Genomic DNA, 15,969 nt, shown 5'->3' with positions numbered 1-15,969 from the left:
GAAGCTGAGTGCTCCCACAGCTCTTCATTCATGGTGCCCATCTACATTACGATCCACAATTCTGAGATTAAAGTCAGAATTCTGACTTTTTTCCATATTAAACTGAAATATTTAAAAACCAGTTAACTGTTTTTGTTTGTTTGTTTTGTTTTTTTCCCAGCGGCCCTAATCCTATAATAAAATATATTTAATAAAATATAAATTTAATATAAAGTATAATAAAATATTATAATAATAATATAATAAAATATATTTAGTTATTTTAAAAATAAAATAACTAAATAGACACTGTATTTCACAGTGTTGTTGTTTTTTTTCTTCGGTTCAGACAACAGGACATATCTCCACAGACTAAGGTCTTTAACAGTCAGTTCAGATTTTCTTGTTATTATAATAATAATATATTTTACATTCATCCGACATGCGAATCCACTGATGATTCAGTTTATAGAGAAAACAAGGGGAAAATGTTTTCAAAAATCACAGTTTTTTTTTATTGTTACAACAAAACAGTAAATTCCAACGTTATGAGAACGCATCACTTGACAAAACTGCACCAAACTATCACCATCCATGTCAGACTTTAGAGTTAAACTGAAACAGTGATCAGGCTGCTGCTGCCACCTGCTGGAGAGATACCGCAACAGCAAGCGGTCTGAAACACACATCCAGTACAAATATGTTAAATATAAGAAAATAGTGCGCTGAGCTATGACAGTCAGTCAGATATCTCTAAAGAAGCTGATCATAGTTATCAAAAACACACAATACAATAGTGCATCAGTTTATGAAGGATTGCATCAATGGTTGGAATCCTTTTGCAGTGAAAATACAAAAACACACAGTGAATGTGACATCTACAGTGAACCTGTGGGTTCAGAGGTCACCACAGGCCCGTACAGCTGGAGAGGACATGCAGAAGCGTGCACAACGGATTCTGATCTCCACCAGGTTTCTCCACTACAGAAGCTTCCTGAGTGTCGATGAGTTAAAAGTATTGCTGTTTGGTCTTCTTCCTCAGTCACTTAGAAAGAAACCTGGAGGCCATGTGCAGGTTCACGTCCAAAAGTCTTAAGCCTTTTCAAAGGGGAAAAAGCGGCAAAGCAAATCAGCATAAACATTTACAGTTAAAATCAAAACAGGATCATAAATCCTTTCTAGAGAAGACCCAAAGCTGATCACCAGGGTGTGAATCGGTCTCAGACAGATGTTAGACTGAACACCTTTCTTCTCCGGTTTGTGAAAGAAACAAACTCCTTGAGATTGCATCATAATTTAAGGAACGTCACTGAATTATTTCCAACAAATATCAGATTAATATTCATCCTTAGGAACAAATCCTACAAACTGTGCAAACAACATATAAAGAAAAATTGAGAGTTGGAAATGATTTGGTTCATAAGAAGCTGCAGCTGTTAGTACTGTTGCCACATGGCAAGGCTTTGAGTTCTGGGTTTGAATCCCAGCTGGGTTTTAGTGGAGCATTTCATTGCATGCATGTTAGGGTTATCTCTGGTCTCCTCCCACAGTCCAACGATATGCATCTTATCAGTCTAAGTGGCCGTTGCATGGTCATCCGTCCTGTGTCTCTGAAGATGAAACGATGAGGCATGCCCCCCAATGTACATGCATGTTTGATGGGGTGTGTGGCTGCCCTAAAGTACGGAAAGTGATTTATAGATTTATTCTACATCCCTCATACTAAGTGCTATTTTCTTCTAGAAGCTTAAACAATGTTAGATTAGCTTCACACTTTTATACAAACAGCTGAAACTGTTGTTTCCAATTACAGTTATTAAAAGTTTCTAATTAGTTTGGTAATGATTACAGCATGTATAAAACTTTTATTTAATTATCTGTATCCTTAAGATTAATACAACCTCCCTATTCAAGCTTTATGGCATTAAAATGAAACTAGTAGGGATAAAATGTGATAATAATAACTGGTTCATTCAGTTCTCCTATTGAAGTCAAAATCAATTAAAAGGTGGTCACTAATTAGGGTTTCAAGACTTGGTCAGGAATTTACCATTTTGTAAAGTTTTGACAAGAAAGAAGTAATAAAAATATTTAATGATAATCAAAGTAGATTTTAACTTAATCTATGGGGAAAAACTAAGGATTCCTCATGTTTGTTCTTTTATTAAATACATTTCTCATTTAAATGCTTTCCTGATTTTTAAAGAAGAAATGTTTAGCTAAAGCTAACTATAGCACTGTTAGCAGCTAACCTTAGCAATGGCTTAGTAGCTACCTTTTGTGCTTTTAAATGTTAACTTTACCACAGCTAGCAGCTAATTTTAGCCAACACCTTGTAGCCAATTTATGTGCTGTTAAAAGCTAACTTGCTTACTTTAGCACTGCTAGCCAGAATTTTCAGAATATGAAAACTGTTGCCTTTATAGGCAGGTTAACTCAAAAAGATAAATTGCTGTTAAATGCTAACTTTACCGCAGTTTGCAGCTAATTTTAGCCTAGTTTTCGTAGCTATTTTATGTGCTGTTAAAAGCTAACTTGCTTACTTTAGCACTGCTAGCCAGAATTATCAGAAAATGAAAACCATTGCCTTTATAGGCACGGTAAATTCAAGTAGCTAAAGTTCTATTAAATGCTAACTTTACCACAGTTAGCAGCTAAGTTTAGCCCAGACTTTGTAGCCAATTTATGTGCTGGTAAAAGCTAACTTGCTTACTTTAGTACTGCTAGCCAGTATTCGCAGAATATTAAAACAATTGCCTTTATGGGCAGGTTAACTCAAGTAGCTAAAAAGACAAATTCAGGATTAATTTCCCTCTTTTATTCAAATAAGAGTCTAAAACAAACGTACAGGAATTTAAGCTTAGGTACTATAGAAATATCTGGGGCTAATAATAATAAAAAAAAGCTCAGTTTTGTGAGCAGCTGAAGAGTATCAGTGTTTTAACACATTTCTTAGCAATTATTGAATGTTAATGAATGACTAGCCTAATTTACCTTTGGGTCATCAGTAAACCTATCTAAAGACAGTTTCCGCTTAAATACGCCTGCTAGTGGCCAATCTTAACATCACCTTTTTTTTCAAATGAACATTTTATTCTCATTCCACTGTCACAAGTACAGCGCAACAAAATTCACTCTCTGCATCTAACCCATCCCCTTGGGGAGCATGGGCTGCCATTTGGAATAGGGGTAAAGGATCTTTGCTCAGAGTTGCAGTCTGTGGGATTGGGTTTCAAACTCACAACCTCAGGATTCCAAGCTCTATGCCACATAATTTAACTTTATGGATCTCACATTGGAGAAATTAACTCTCTGCATTTAACCCATCCACTTGGGGTGTTGTGCGGTGCCCAGGGAGCAGTGTGGGGTTAAGGGTCTTGCTCAGAGAGCCAGAGTGGCAGTCTGTGGTAGTGGGCCTCGAACTCACAACCTCAGGATTCCTAGGTCTATGCCCTAACCACTAGATTGCCACTCCCCTTCACAGCATCTTATCAATCAAACCATTTCCACCACATCTCTGGTCTATATTGAAATCAGACCATTCCCTCTGGAGGCTGAGTGGGTTTTATCAGTGAATGTATCATAAATAAAATCTCAGCTAGTTTAAAATATCTCCCAAAATGAAGCTAAAGAGGTCTTCACTGGTTCAATTTGGAAAACTTTCACCTTTTTGGTTCCTTATCAGAAATTAACAAATGTCTTTTATATTGATTTAACACATATTTATATATCACTGTACTTTGCTCAGAAATTAACTTACTTCCAGTTCAACATTAATCATCATAAATCAACTCAGAATAACAGTTTGTATCAAAATACAGTAGCAGTTATTAAACTGAATTAACAGAAAAAAGATCAATACGCTGATTTGAAAGCATTTGTTCCTGTTTAAAGTCCTCTTGAAACCAGATGTGAACAATAAACATTATCTTCAAAATCCTTAAAATATTAAACAGACTTTCTTTGTTTCCCTGTGACAAACTCTGCATCCAATAATATTCTTCAAAATGGCTAAAATAGGTGAGTTTCACCAGAGTCGACCAATCAGAGAAGGGTGATGATGCTCCGCAATCTGCTTCAAGATCACTTCAAAGGTGAACAAACCAAGTCTGATCAATCAGACACTTTCTAATCAAAGCCTGAGTGAAAAATACAGAATCGTGCAGCTAAGAACTTAAAGAATCCTAAATAAAGCAAATGTGCCGGATTATTCCCACTTAAATCTCGTAGTGCAGGTCGTTGAGCTCCAGTCTGGTGTAATGTCGCCGATCAAAGGACTCCATGGCCTTCCGACCGCCAACAGCCAAGGCCAGCGTGAGCACGGCCATCCCCAGAACCATGACGGCCACCACGCCGCCTTTCAGCGCTCCCTGCGCCACCACCGCCTTCCCCCGGCTGGAGCTGGAGTTCAGGTTGGTGGGACTGGGCTGAAGGTCCGGGTCGGAAGGGAAGGTGTCTTTGGGTATGAAGATCAAACTCGGAGGTTGAGCCGCCAATGTGGTGGTTGGTTCAGTGGTGGGGGTACTGGTCGTACTTTGAGTGGTGGTGGAAGTTGTGGTAGCCATGTCGGTTGTAGTAATAGTGGTAGTAGTGGTAGTAGTAGTAGTAGTAGTAGTAGTGGTGGTAGTTGTTGGATTTATGGTGGTTGTAGGGAGAGTGGTACTACTCACAGGGAAGGTGGTTGTTGTCGTGGGGGTTGTAGTGGTTGTACTGGTGGTCGTAGTGGTTGGGGCTGCTGTGGTTGTTGTAGTTGTAGTTTCCTGAATGCTAGAACTTGTACGCTCCTCCTCCACCCTCACAGGAAGTGAGGTCGAGGAGCTCGGGGCAGTTTGGGTGGTGGTGGATAGATGAGGTTTTCCTTTCTTGGTGGTTTTGTTTTGCTTCTTGCTGGATTTGTTGGGTTTTCTGGAGGCGAAGGTGGGAGAAGGTCCCATTGTAGTTGTTGGGTTTGTAGTAGTAGTAGTTGTAGAAGTTGTAGTAGTAGAAGTTGTAGTAGTAGGGGTAGGAGTAGTAGGTGGAGGAGCAGTAGTGGTGGTAGTGGTTGGTGGAGGAGGACCTGCAGGCACCGCGGCAGTACTGATGATGGGTACCTGAGGTGCTGTGGTGGGGGGCAGTGTCTTCGTAGTGGTTGGTTTGATGGTTGTGCTGGTGGCTGGTGTGGTTGGTGCTGTTGTGGTGGTGCTGGTGGTGGTCTGCGGAGTGGTTGTCATGATGATAGGTCTCATCGTGGGTGGATGATTTAAACCTGTGGATGAGAGGGAAAAAAAACGTTAGTGACATTTTGGCCACAAGAGGGCAGCAGAGATACAGTCCACAGCATTTCTTCTACTGTGGGCCTTTTCCAGCAGGTGAAACGGAAACATGCTGGGTGTGTTTCATCGTCTGCGTCCTCCAAGGACCTCGTCTACCTGGACTGGGAGGTCTGTGAAAATAAGGAGGCCAGGAGAATTTGGAAAAGGATTCAAATAGTTCCAGCCTTCTCAAGATTTTGCCCGCTTGAACACTCTGTCGCCTAGCAACCGTGACAGTTGACAAACAAAGCAGGCAAACAATGGATACCGAACTTCTCGCTGCTGTTTTGGGTGCTAATCAAATTTCTGAGGAGCTTCAGCAGCAGAACCGTCATGGTGAATATCCGATCTATAGTCCTGACAATGCAGATATACAGTGGTATCCGCTTATAGTGGTCACGGATATAGTAATCAACCACTTATATAGATCAAAAGGCTTGGGACAGAATCGTTTCTATACAAATGCTGTTTAAATAATTTGTTTATATTAATCAAGAAATCCGCTTATAGTGTTCATTTTTGGCCATTTTATGAATGCAAAAATAATTAATAAGTAGATCGAAAGTGATGACAACACTCCGGAGTCAGAGCACGTGACGGATGAGGACATCATCGCTGAGGTAAAAGAGCGCTTTGGTGCGGGTACCAGTGCCACGCGGAGCAAGGAGAGGGAGGAGGATGAAGAAGAGGAGACTGTTTTCTCTCCCAGAGCTGAGATGAGGAAAGCAGTTTACATTTTAAAGACTGGTCTCCTGCATGATGCTTTAAAGAAACTTTGACCTTTTACATCATTTTGAAAAAGAAGTGAACTCAGTGTTGGACAACACTCTGATCCGGGGAACCATGGCTAAATATGTGAACAGCACATAATAAGTTACAAAGGCTACTAGAGTTATGTCTGCGCACAACGCAGTATTCTGTAATTAAACTTGCATGGTACTGTAATAAAATTCAGTAAATGTGGAAGCTATCCGTTTAATTTCATTTTTCTTATTGAAAAACCCCACAAACAGCATTTAGATGATGTGCTGCATAAAAAATAAGTGAAATAACGGTAAATTCAGTTTTAGTAATCAACAGCTTATACTTTTCAAATTGGCTCTGGATCAACGTGATCACTAGTAGCGGATTCCACTGTATTCGAATCTGTATGTGTAATGTATGTCTGCCAAACCTACTTCCATAGGGACAGATAAAAACCTTTCAGTAAACCAAACATTAGCCTGCCACATATCTGACTCACAAACCATTTAAAAAATAATAATTTCAGACGGAACTGTTCGCCTGTGTTATATTAAACTGCACTTAAAGTATTCACCACTGTTTGGCGCCATTTACTCTTTTCCTCTGAGCTCGGAGCACCCAGCTTGATTGCACTCGCAATGAATCATGGGATACTCTAGGCTACGTAGGATACACCAGACTGGTCAAAAAGAAGGCCACATTTTGTCTCCCAATCCAAACAGTTCATGGCGCCACGCTATGATGTAATTGGCTGATGAATCTGGCCTTCAGAGGACAACGGTAGTGAGAGGTTTCGATATCCATTCTTTGCCTGCTTTGTGTGTCAACTGTAATGGTTGCTAGGCGACAGAGCGTAAAAGGCTGGACCTGTTTGAATGAATAGCCAAAAACTCTTCGGGCCTCCTTATATTCATGCACTCGAAGGACCCAGTCCAGGTCTTTGCGGGTCCTTGGATGACGCAGCCTCTGAAATCAAACAGACCATCAGTAAATGTTGCAGGAAACAGCTGTTACCTTTGTAGATGTCGTACGCGTTGCTGCCCTCAGCGGCTTTCATCAGAGGACAGTCCAGCTCCGTGGGACAGTGGAACAGGAGGCAGTTCAAATCGTTGCCTCGCTTGTTCGCTCTGAACACGGCCATGTTGCACCGAGCACCTGAAGAAAAGCAAAGATCACACATTTGAGGCAAAGCTTAAACCTGAGCCACCTTTTCAAGAATAGAACCAACACAAGCTGAAATGTTCGAATAGATCCTAAACAAGCTCAAGTAAATAATGATGGACCATAAACTAACAGCATCTAGCCGGTGGTGGTAACACACCAACATGCTTTTAAAGACTGGAGCCTCAGACCACAGGTCCAAGTCAAGGCTATTCAATTCAATTCAGTTTATTTCTATAGCTCCAATTCACAACACATGTCATCTCAAGGCACTTTACAGTTCACCAGATCATCCAGTCAGATTGATTCAGAGTTTTTTATCTAAGGAAAACCAGTTCGTTGCATCGACTCGTTGACTACTTCGACTCTAATGCAATGTGCAGACCACAAGCAGCAGAAGCAGCTAGTTTACATGCAAAGTCAATGGTTGACGAGCATCAAGGTGAAGCAGAAAGTCCTGCAGTGCGTTTTTAGCAGCAGGAGCAGCGCCTCACGAGCTTCTGAGCATCTGATGCGCTTCAGAAGCAGCAGCAGCTGCTGGAGATGGAGAAATTGAACTGCTCGACACGCCACATCAACCAATCAGAAAGCTGATCTGGGAGCTGGCAGGGAGACAGAGACATAGCGCTATGATCACTCCCCTGAAACAGTTTATTAACACCTAGGTGTTAATAAACTGTTTCAGGGAAGTGATCATTTAGGTCCTAAATCAACTTAAAATATCGAAACCTGCAAAATATGTTTGATTTTATAATTCTGGTGCCTGAGATTTGGATCACGTACGTAAAAAAACGCTTTCCAGACGCCGCGCACAGTAGCAGCAAACCGCGAAGAGGCGACCGGGCCAGAGGCTGCTGTTGAACGGGATTCCTAGTGACAGCGCACCGCCGGTGTACGGGGGTCTGAGCGGCTCCGACAGAGAAACAATATTTGAAGGCAGGATGGTAATCTGGAGGAACTGACTGCACAGATGAAGCTGTCAGGTGGACTTTCTCACTTTACAACTTTTTACCCGCTGATCACAGCAAATATAGCTGCCATTGTTACAGGCAATGAAAGGTTCGGGTAGCTCCGCCCAACGCGCATCAGACCCACTTTATGACCGCGCAGCTAAAGCAGCAAAGATGCTTCAGCCGTGCGTCAGAACTAAACCGGTACAAGCATCAAAAATGAAGCAGGACGCGCGTTTTTGCTGCTCCTGCTGCTTTAGGTGGGAATGTAGCATAAGGCAATCTCTCACACTATGCATGCTTGTAGCGACAGTGGAGAGGAAAAACTCCCTTTTAACAGGAAGAAACCTCCATCAGAACCAGGCTCAGGGTGAGCGGCCATCTGATGAGGCCGACTGGGGTTCAAGGAGACAGAAGCAGAGATACAGAAAAAACCATGTCACTTTATGTGAACTGTAAAGTGACTTGGGATAACAAATTGGCGCTATATAAATAAACTGAATAAAATTGAATGTCAGAGGATGAAGAACTTTTTTTTTTAAAGGGTTATTTAGTATTCTTGAATCAAGTTATTCTGTATTTATCGAAAGTTCTGGTTCCCTGAATGCAGCGGGACGATGTCACTGTTAGAGACTAGAGAACAGGATGGAGGAGGCCACTTCCGGTTCTGTTCACGTCTGGATCAGCTGGACTCATAAAGCTACGTGTGATAGCTGTTAGCTTCCGCCATCTTGTCCTCACTGTGACATCACATCCTGCTGCTACAGTCGATCGTCTTGATCATGGGTTCTGCAGGCCTCCTGTAGGTTTGTTCTATGGACTGGGGCTGCTGGTAGAACCAGTGCGGTTCTGTTACCTGGGACGTGTTGGTCTCACCTGTTTGGACCTCCTCGGAGCAGCAGGCCTGGACGCATCCCCTGTATGAGCTGGCATTCCGGGTGATCATGGCCGTCGCCTCTCTGCTCAAAGCCAGCCTGACGTTCACTGTGGCGCCCTGATGCTCCCTGTAGAAACACGTCTCCGGTTCCAGAGCCGAAGCAGGTAGTGACATCAGCATCATCACGAGAGCGGCGGCGGCAAAGAGGAGTGAAAATGGGAGGTCTGCCGGGGGAGTCATAGCTGCAGCGGGTCGACTGGGATCAGAAAGGCCTCGGAGCAGAGATCCAGAGGTTCTGCAGAGGAGGAACGGAGCCGAGCGCGGTGAGTTCCTTTGCAGCTTCCTGCCTCTGCTACTCTCCAATCTGCTGGAACCGAAAGAAAAACATCTTTTCAGACTGAAGCCTGAGAGACGAGCCGCCTCTTCCATAACATTAAACATCAGCTGCCCGCCCAGCCGGAGCTCCTGACAGAACCTTCAGATCATCTTCAAATGCTCTGCGTCCCAGATCTGTCCCTTCCTCTACAAGCAGCTACAAAGAGAGCTAAATCGGACCCGGTGTGAGGAGGAAAATAGAATCCTAAAAATGGATCTGCTCCTGAAGGAGGAGAGGAGGCGGCTCCATTTTTAGAATCCTTCATCGAGGTCAGGAAACAAACCAGGCCAAAATAAAACACCTTATTCAATCTGTGGGAGGATAAGAGATCAGAGTCAAAGTTCTGCAGCTGTCTAAAAGTAATCCTGGGAAAGAAAACAAGTTCTGACGACAAGCAGCAGAACCGTCTTCAGAACCTTTTATCTCTGTCGTCTCTGAAGCTGTCATGGTTCTGCTGGATGGAAAACAGATCTGCCTGAACCCAGAGGCCTTCATCTTTCCCACAGAAACCCCACAGAACTCACCGCTTCTCCAGAACCTCAGCAGCTCTACGGTTCCAGGGTCCGGTCTGCAGGACTTTAACCTGTGAGGAACACGCTGCCGTGGTTCCTCTTATCAGCTGATGTCAGCAGAAACTCCTGAAGCTGCCGCTCCGACACCATGGCACTAAACCTCAGACAGTGGTTCTGATCCGTTCAAACTCCAGGCTTCATTGGGTTTAACTAAACAATAACCGGGTTAAGGTCCTGGTTCTGCCAGTGGTTCTATATGACATGGTTCTATAAATGTTCCTTCAAATATTTAGAACCCAGTTAGACCACAGCTTGATGCCCAGGCCTGTTCTGATCAGACGGCGAAATGGACCCACATCAGGACCGGTTCTGTCTAGACCAGGTTGGGATTTACCATTAGGCAATACCAGGCAGTTGCCTAGGGCCCCAAGTACCTGGGGGGCCGTATATAAAACTCTAACTATTACTTATTTATACATTACACTAATTATGTTTTTGATAGAAATCTTTTCGCTAAAAATCCATCAGAACGCTTAGTCCACCATATTGGATCAGTCCATTTGCTGCACATGTTCAGAAAGGTCCAAACAGGCAGCAGCAAACCATTTGAAAACAAACGATGCAAAGAGCAGTGTTGCTAACTTAGCGCTTTTGTCGCTGTATTTAGCAACTTTTCAGACCTCTCTAGCACTTTGATTACAAAAAAGCTCCTAGCGCCAAATCCAGCGACTTTTTCTGCTACTGCAGACTTTGGAGACAACATCTAAAAGCAGCGAACTCTGCTCTCCAGAGCAAGTAGATTGGTAACCCCGCCTCCTGCTCTCCTCTATCTTGTCTGCTGTCATGATTCATGCAGCTATTATTTCATCCAAATGAAAAATGGAGAACAGAGAAGCAGATCATGGCTTGTCTACAGTGAAAAGAAGGACTGGGTTATTTAGTTTGGCCATTTTGGAAACACAGGAAGGAGCAATCAGCTAAGTGAGCTTAGTGCTTGGAAAAAATCTTTCATTCATTTAGAGACAGCATGAAAAGTCAGCTGAGTACAAAACATAGAGAGGAAAACAAGAAGAAAAGGGACAAGAAGAGAGACAAGAAGAGAGGGACACAACATAGAACAGATACTGGATGTCTATTCTATTAACATTTCTCTATCTGTAGAATGGGTCTGTTTGATGTGTTGTTTTCTCAGTTCAGAGGGCCCCCTGCCAGTCTTTGCCTAGGGCCCAAAATTTCCTAAATCCGGCCCTGGTGTAGACTTGCTGTGGTATCACTGACGGCAGTGTGTGAAAATGTACTGAGGAAAAGTGAAACTAGGTTCTGGTGGAACAGAAATAATCTGCTGTGGTTCTTCCTGGTTCCCTGTGGTCCAGTCAAAGTAAATGGTTCTGAACTTGTTGAAACAGCGGCCCTGAAGCTCATCAAGATGCCTGAGCCCCACCGTTTCACAACTTTGAAACAAAACCAAATAAGAGGAGATTAATCCAGAACCAGAGAGCGATCTCTGCAGGCTAAACAAAACCAAGGAACTAAATTTTCAGAAAAGAGCTACCTAGATTGGACCCAAACAGGATTCAGTTTTTTTGTGTGTTTTTTTAGCCATCATATCATAATATTGACTCATTCCAGGATTTTGGGCCATGAAGGAAAAAAACTCAAAGATTGGATCCAAATGTTTTCTGAGATTTTTTACTAGATGGGGGCCGATTACTCACGCTAGGTGGCTTTTATCTAACATGCATGCTCAATGGGACCAATATGGAAGCAGTGGAAATCCCACATGGGGCCTATTCTCCCACCCATATGGGGCCCCTTCTTTCACACACATGGGGCCCCTTCTCCTCCTGACATGGGGCCCCTTCTCCCACCCACATGGGGGCCCTTCTCCTCCTGGCATGGGGCCCCTTCTCCCACCCACATGGGGGCCCTTCTCCTCCTGGCATGGGGCCCCTTCTCCTCCTGACATGGGGCACCTTCTCCTCCTGACATGGGGCCCCTTCTCCTCCTGACATGGAGCCCCTTCTCTCCCTGGCATGGGGCCCCTTCTCCTCCTGACATGGGGCCCCTTCTCTCCCTGGCATGGGGCCCCTTCTCCTCCTGACATGGAGCCCCTTCTCTCCCTGGCATGGGGCCCCTTCTCCTCCTGACATGGGGCCCCTTCTCCTCCTGACATGGGGCCCCTTCTCTCCCTGGCATGGGGCCCCTTCTCCTCCTGGCATGGAGCCCCTTCTCCCACCCACATGGGGCCCCTTCTCTCCCTGGCATGGGGCCCCTTCTCTCCCTGGCATGGGGCCCCTTCTCCTCCTGACATGGGGCCCCTTCTCTCCCTGGCATGGGGCCCCTTCTCCTCCTGGCATGGAGCCCCTTCTCCCACCCACATGGGGCCCCTTCTCTCCCTGGCATGGGGCCCCTTCTCTCCCTGGCATGGGGCCCCTTCTCCTCCTGACATGGGGCCCCTTCTCTCCCTGGCATGGGGCCCCTTCTCCTCCTGGCATGGAGCCCCTTCTCCTCCTGACATGGGGCCCCTTCTCTCCCTGGCATGGGGCCCCTTCTCCTCCTGGCATGGAGCCCCTTCTCCCACCCACATGGGGCCCCTTCTCCTCCTGGCATGGGGCCCCTTCTCCCACCCACATGGGGCCCCTTCTCTCCCTGGCATGGGGCCCCTTCTCCTCCTGGCATGGAGCCCCTTCTCCTCCTGGCATGGGGCCCCTTCTCCTCCTGGCATGGAGCCCCTTCTCCCACCCACATGGGGCCCCTTCTCTCCCTGGCATGGGGCCCCTTCTCCTCCTGACATGGGGCCCCTTCTCCTCCTGGCATGGGGCCCCTTCTCCTCCTGACATGGGGCCCCTTCTCCTCCTGGCATGGGGCCCCTTCTCCTCCTGGCATAGGGCCCCTTATCCTCATGACATGGGGCACCTTCTCCTCCTGGCATAGGGCCCCTTATCCTCATGACATGGGGCACCTTCTCCTCCTGACATGGGGCCCCTTCTCCTCCTGGCATGGGGCCCCTTCTCCTCCTGACATGGGGCCCCTTCTCCTCCTGACATGGGGCCCCTTCTCTCCCTGGCATGGGGCCCCTTCTCCTCCTGACATGGGGCCCCTTCTCCTCCTGACATGGGGCCCCTTCTCTCCCTGGCATGGGGCCCCTTCTCCTCCTGGCATGGAGCCCCTTCTCCCACCCACATGGGGCCCCTTCTCTCCCTGGCATGGGGCCCCTTCTCCTCCTGGCATGGAGCCCCTTCTCCTCCTGACATGGGGCCCCTTCTCTCCCTGGCATGGGGCCCCTTCTCCTCCTGGCATGGAGCCCCTTCTCCCACCCACATGGGGCCCCTTCTCTCCCTGGCATGGGGCCCCTTCTCCTCCTGACATGGGGCCCCTTCTCCTCCTGACATGGGGCCCCTTCTCCTCCTGGCATGGGGCCCCTTCTCCTCCTGACATGGGGCCCCTTATCCTCATGACATGGGGCACCTTCTCCTCCTGGCATAGGGCCCCTTATCCTCATGACATGGGGCACCTTCTCCTCCTGGCATAGGGCCCCTTATCCTCATGACATGGGGCACCTTCTCCTCCTGGCATGGGGCCCCTTATCCTCATGACATGGGGCCCTCTCCAAATGAAGCCTGTTGTCCAGTGAAGCTGACCAAATGTGGATCCAACTGATGAAAACAGTAAATATCTCACAGCTGACTCTTTAGACCTTCTGGATCCCTTAAACATTCGGTCTATTTAATGATTTACTGGAATATTCTGGATTCTGGTAAGAAAAACAACAACAATTTCCCCAGAAATCCGTTTAAACTGGTTTGCACTGGTTTTACTGGTGAAGCCGGATCTGTACCTGGACGGTCAGCCGCTCACTCCAGCCCGGCCTCCATCGTCCTCCGTCGGTCAGTGCGGGGGCGGATGAGTCGGTGTTTACTGGGAACCAGCAGCTCCGATTCTCTTCTAACCAGTTCAGTCCCAGTTAGCGGCGTCAGCCATCCCAGGACGACATGTCTGCTTCCAGTTCAAAGCGGAGACAGGAACCAGTAACGGTGGTAGTGGGAACCAGCGGCTCAACAGGAAGATCCAGCGGAGGACAGCGGCTCCATGTGTCTGATCAGAGAGGCTGGAAGGCGGCCAGCAGCTGCTCTCTGCCTCCGGCTGATGCTGCGCAGGATGAGCTGCTGACCCATTTTAGTCTTTGTCCTCTGGAAGGGGGAGGGAAGAGCCTGCAAGCCCAGAGCGAACAAAACAAGCCCGGAGAGCGGACGATCAAACCTCACTAATTATCACAAAGATGATTTATGCTCCTCTGGTGAACATAATGTCACATTAAATCAGTTTATATCAAAATCCGACGAGCTAATCAATAATTAAAGGCTGCGATAGAGCAAACATCTGAAGAAGAAGATGGTCTCCATGTAGGAAGCGGTATCTGGGTATGGAAAGCCGTTAGAGCATTAAATAAACAGACCAGAGCTGTTTTATATCCAGGGCCGGTCCAATGGGGCCCTGAGAAGAACCGCCCCTCATTCTATCCATCAGCACCACTATTAACACTTTAATCCAGATTTGATTCAGTCTAATAGAGGAGGCTACAATTCATTCTGATTAATTATAGATAATTATTTACTATGTCGTGATCCAACTGGTAGTATAAGTTGTAACTATGGAAACACATAATTCAAGCAGAGGAGGTTATCAATGGAACTTCATGACCAGATGGTTGAGATTGTATTTATTCCCCTACTGTATATTTCAGATATTTAAGTTATAAAAAATAAAATTTCCTTCTATGAAATGATTTCTATACATTATACATAGATCATCCATCAAATTGTTTTCTTTTTTTTAATCAAGCATTTTAAAAACTTTGAAAAATACAATAAATAAATGGCCAAATAAAAATGGGAAAACGTGAAAATCTTAACATGTAAAATCTGAAGAAATAGCAAACTTTAAAAAATATTGGTAGAAATTTTGCATAGAAATAAAAAAAATCACTATTTAAACCTTTTTAATTGTGAAGTTTTTCAAAGTCCTATTTTTGAAAAACTTCTCTGCTTCTTTTTTTAATCTCTGTTTCTGTCTCCTTGAACCCCAGTCGGCCTCAGCAGATGGCCACTCACACTGAGCCTGGTTCTGCTGGAGGTTTCTTCCTGTTAAAAGGGAGTTTTTCCTCTCCACTGTCGCCACAAGCATGCTTAGTGTGAGGGATTGCATTCGAGTCAATGAGTCGATGCAATCAACTGGTTTTCCTTAGATAGAAAACTTTGAATCAATTTCACTGGATGATCTGGAAAAAATTATATTATACTATTCAAACAAAGAACAAAGGATCACTAGTGGCAGATGCCAGTAAATGTGACTTTATTAAAAGTTTAATACAGTTCATTAAGAAATAACATCACAATATTAAAACAACAATCTACTTAGAAGAACTATAAATAAGTTACTTGCAGAAAACCAGCTTTGGCAGCTGAACTTGTAGGAGGCATAGATAAACTAATCTGGATCATAGTAAAACTCTTACTTTGGGAATAAGTCCATTTGGTGGCACTGCAAAGATCTATAGCAGGGGTAACCAATTAAAAATCAGCAGGGTCTGAATTAAGGAAATCATCAACCAGTAAAGGTCCAGAGTCATTTTTATTTTATAAAAAGATTATAATCTTTTGCTAAAATCAGCATTTAACACTGAAATAAAATGCAGGTTTTTATGCATCTATGTTATACATTGAATTTTTAAATAAAAAATATAAAGAATAGAACTTTTTTACATTTTAAAATCGAAATTTTTTTTTGAAGTAGAGAACAACAATCGTTCATTTTGGTATATAGACATTTTTTTTTTTTTTATAAAACACCTGAACTGACCATTTTTCTTTCTTTTTTCTGTCTTAATAAGAGCAGTGGGCTTTATGCTGCCCTGCAAGGCTTTAAACCTGGTCTGAATGGAGACTAAGCCATTCTAAAGCACATATCAAGGAGCTCATTTTGAGCCTGGATCCTTATTTATTTTTGATTCTGTTCATGGTGGAGAACAGGGGCGTTGCTAGGCACAAAGCTTTACTGGGGCACTGGCCCCCTAGTGCAT

General features: G+C 44.8%; 1 protein-coding gene across 1 annotated transcript; it reads right to left on the bottom strand.

Moving 5' to 3' along the window:
* Positions 1–470: 470 nt before the first annotated feature.
* Positions 471–12,753, bottom strand: mansc1 (MANSC domain containing 1). The gene is made up of 5 exons (XM_038296210.1): positions 11,809–12,753; positions 9,903–9,961; positions 9,002–9,369; positions 7,029–7,169; positions 471–5,224 (listed from the first exon to the last, which is right to left on the bottom strand). Exons 1-5 carry the CDS (start codon positions 12,751–12,753, stop codon positions 4,197–4,199), a joined length of 2,541 nt encoding a protein of 846 aa, XP_038152138.1. The 3' UTR covers positions 471–4,196.
* Between the last annotated feature and the right edge of the window lie 3,216 nt (positions 12,754–15,969).

This window comes from Cyprinodon tularosa, unplaced genomic scaffold (genome assembly GCF_016077235.1).
Source record: "Cyprinodon tularosa strain WSP-4 unplaced genomic scaffold, ASM1607723v1 ctg369, whole genome shotgun sequence".
In the NCBI taxonomy this organism is placed as follows: domain Eukaryota; kingdom Metazoa; phylum Chordata; class Actinopteri; order Cyprinodontiformes; family Cyprinodontidae; genus Cyprinodon; species Cyprinodon tularosa.
The sequence above is the reverse complement of the archived record's forward strand: the minus strand, read 5'-3'. Positions and strand labels throughout refer to the sequence as shown.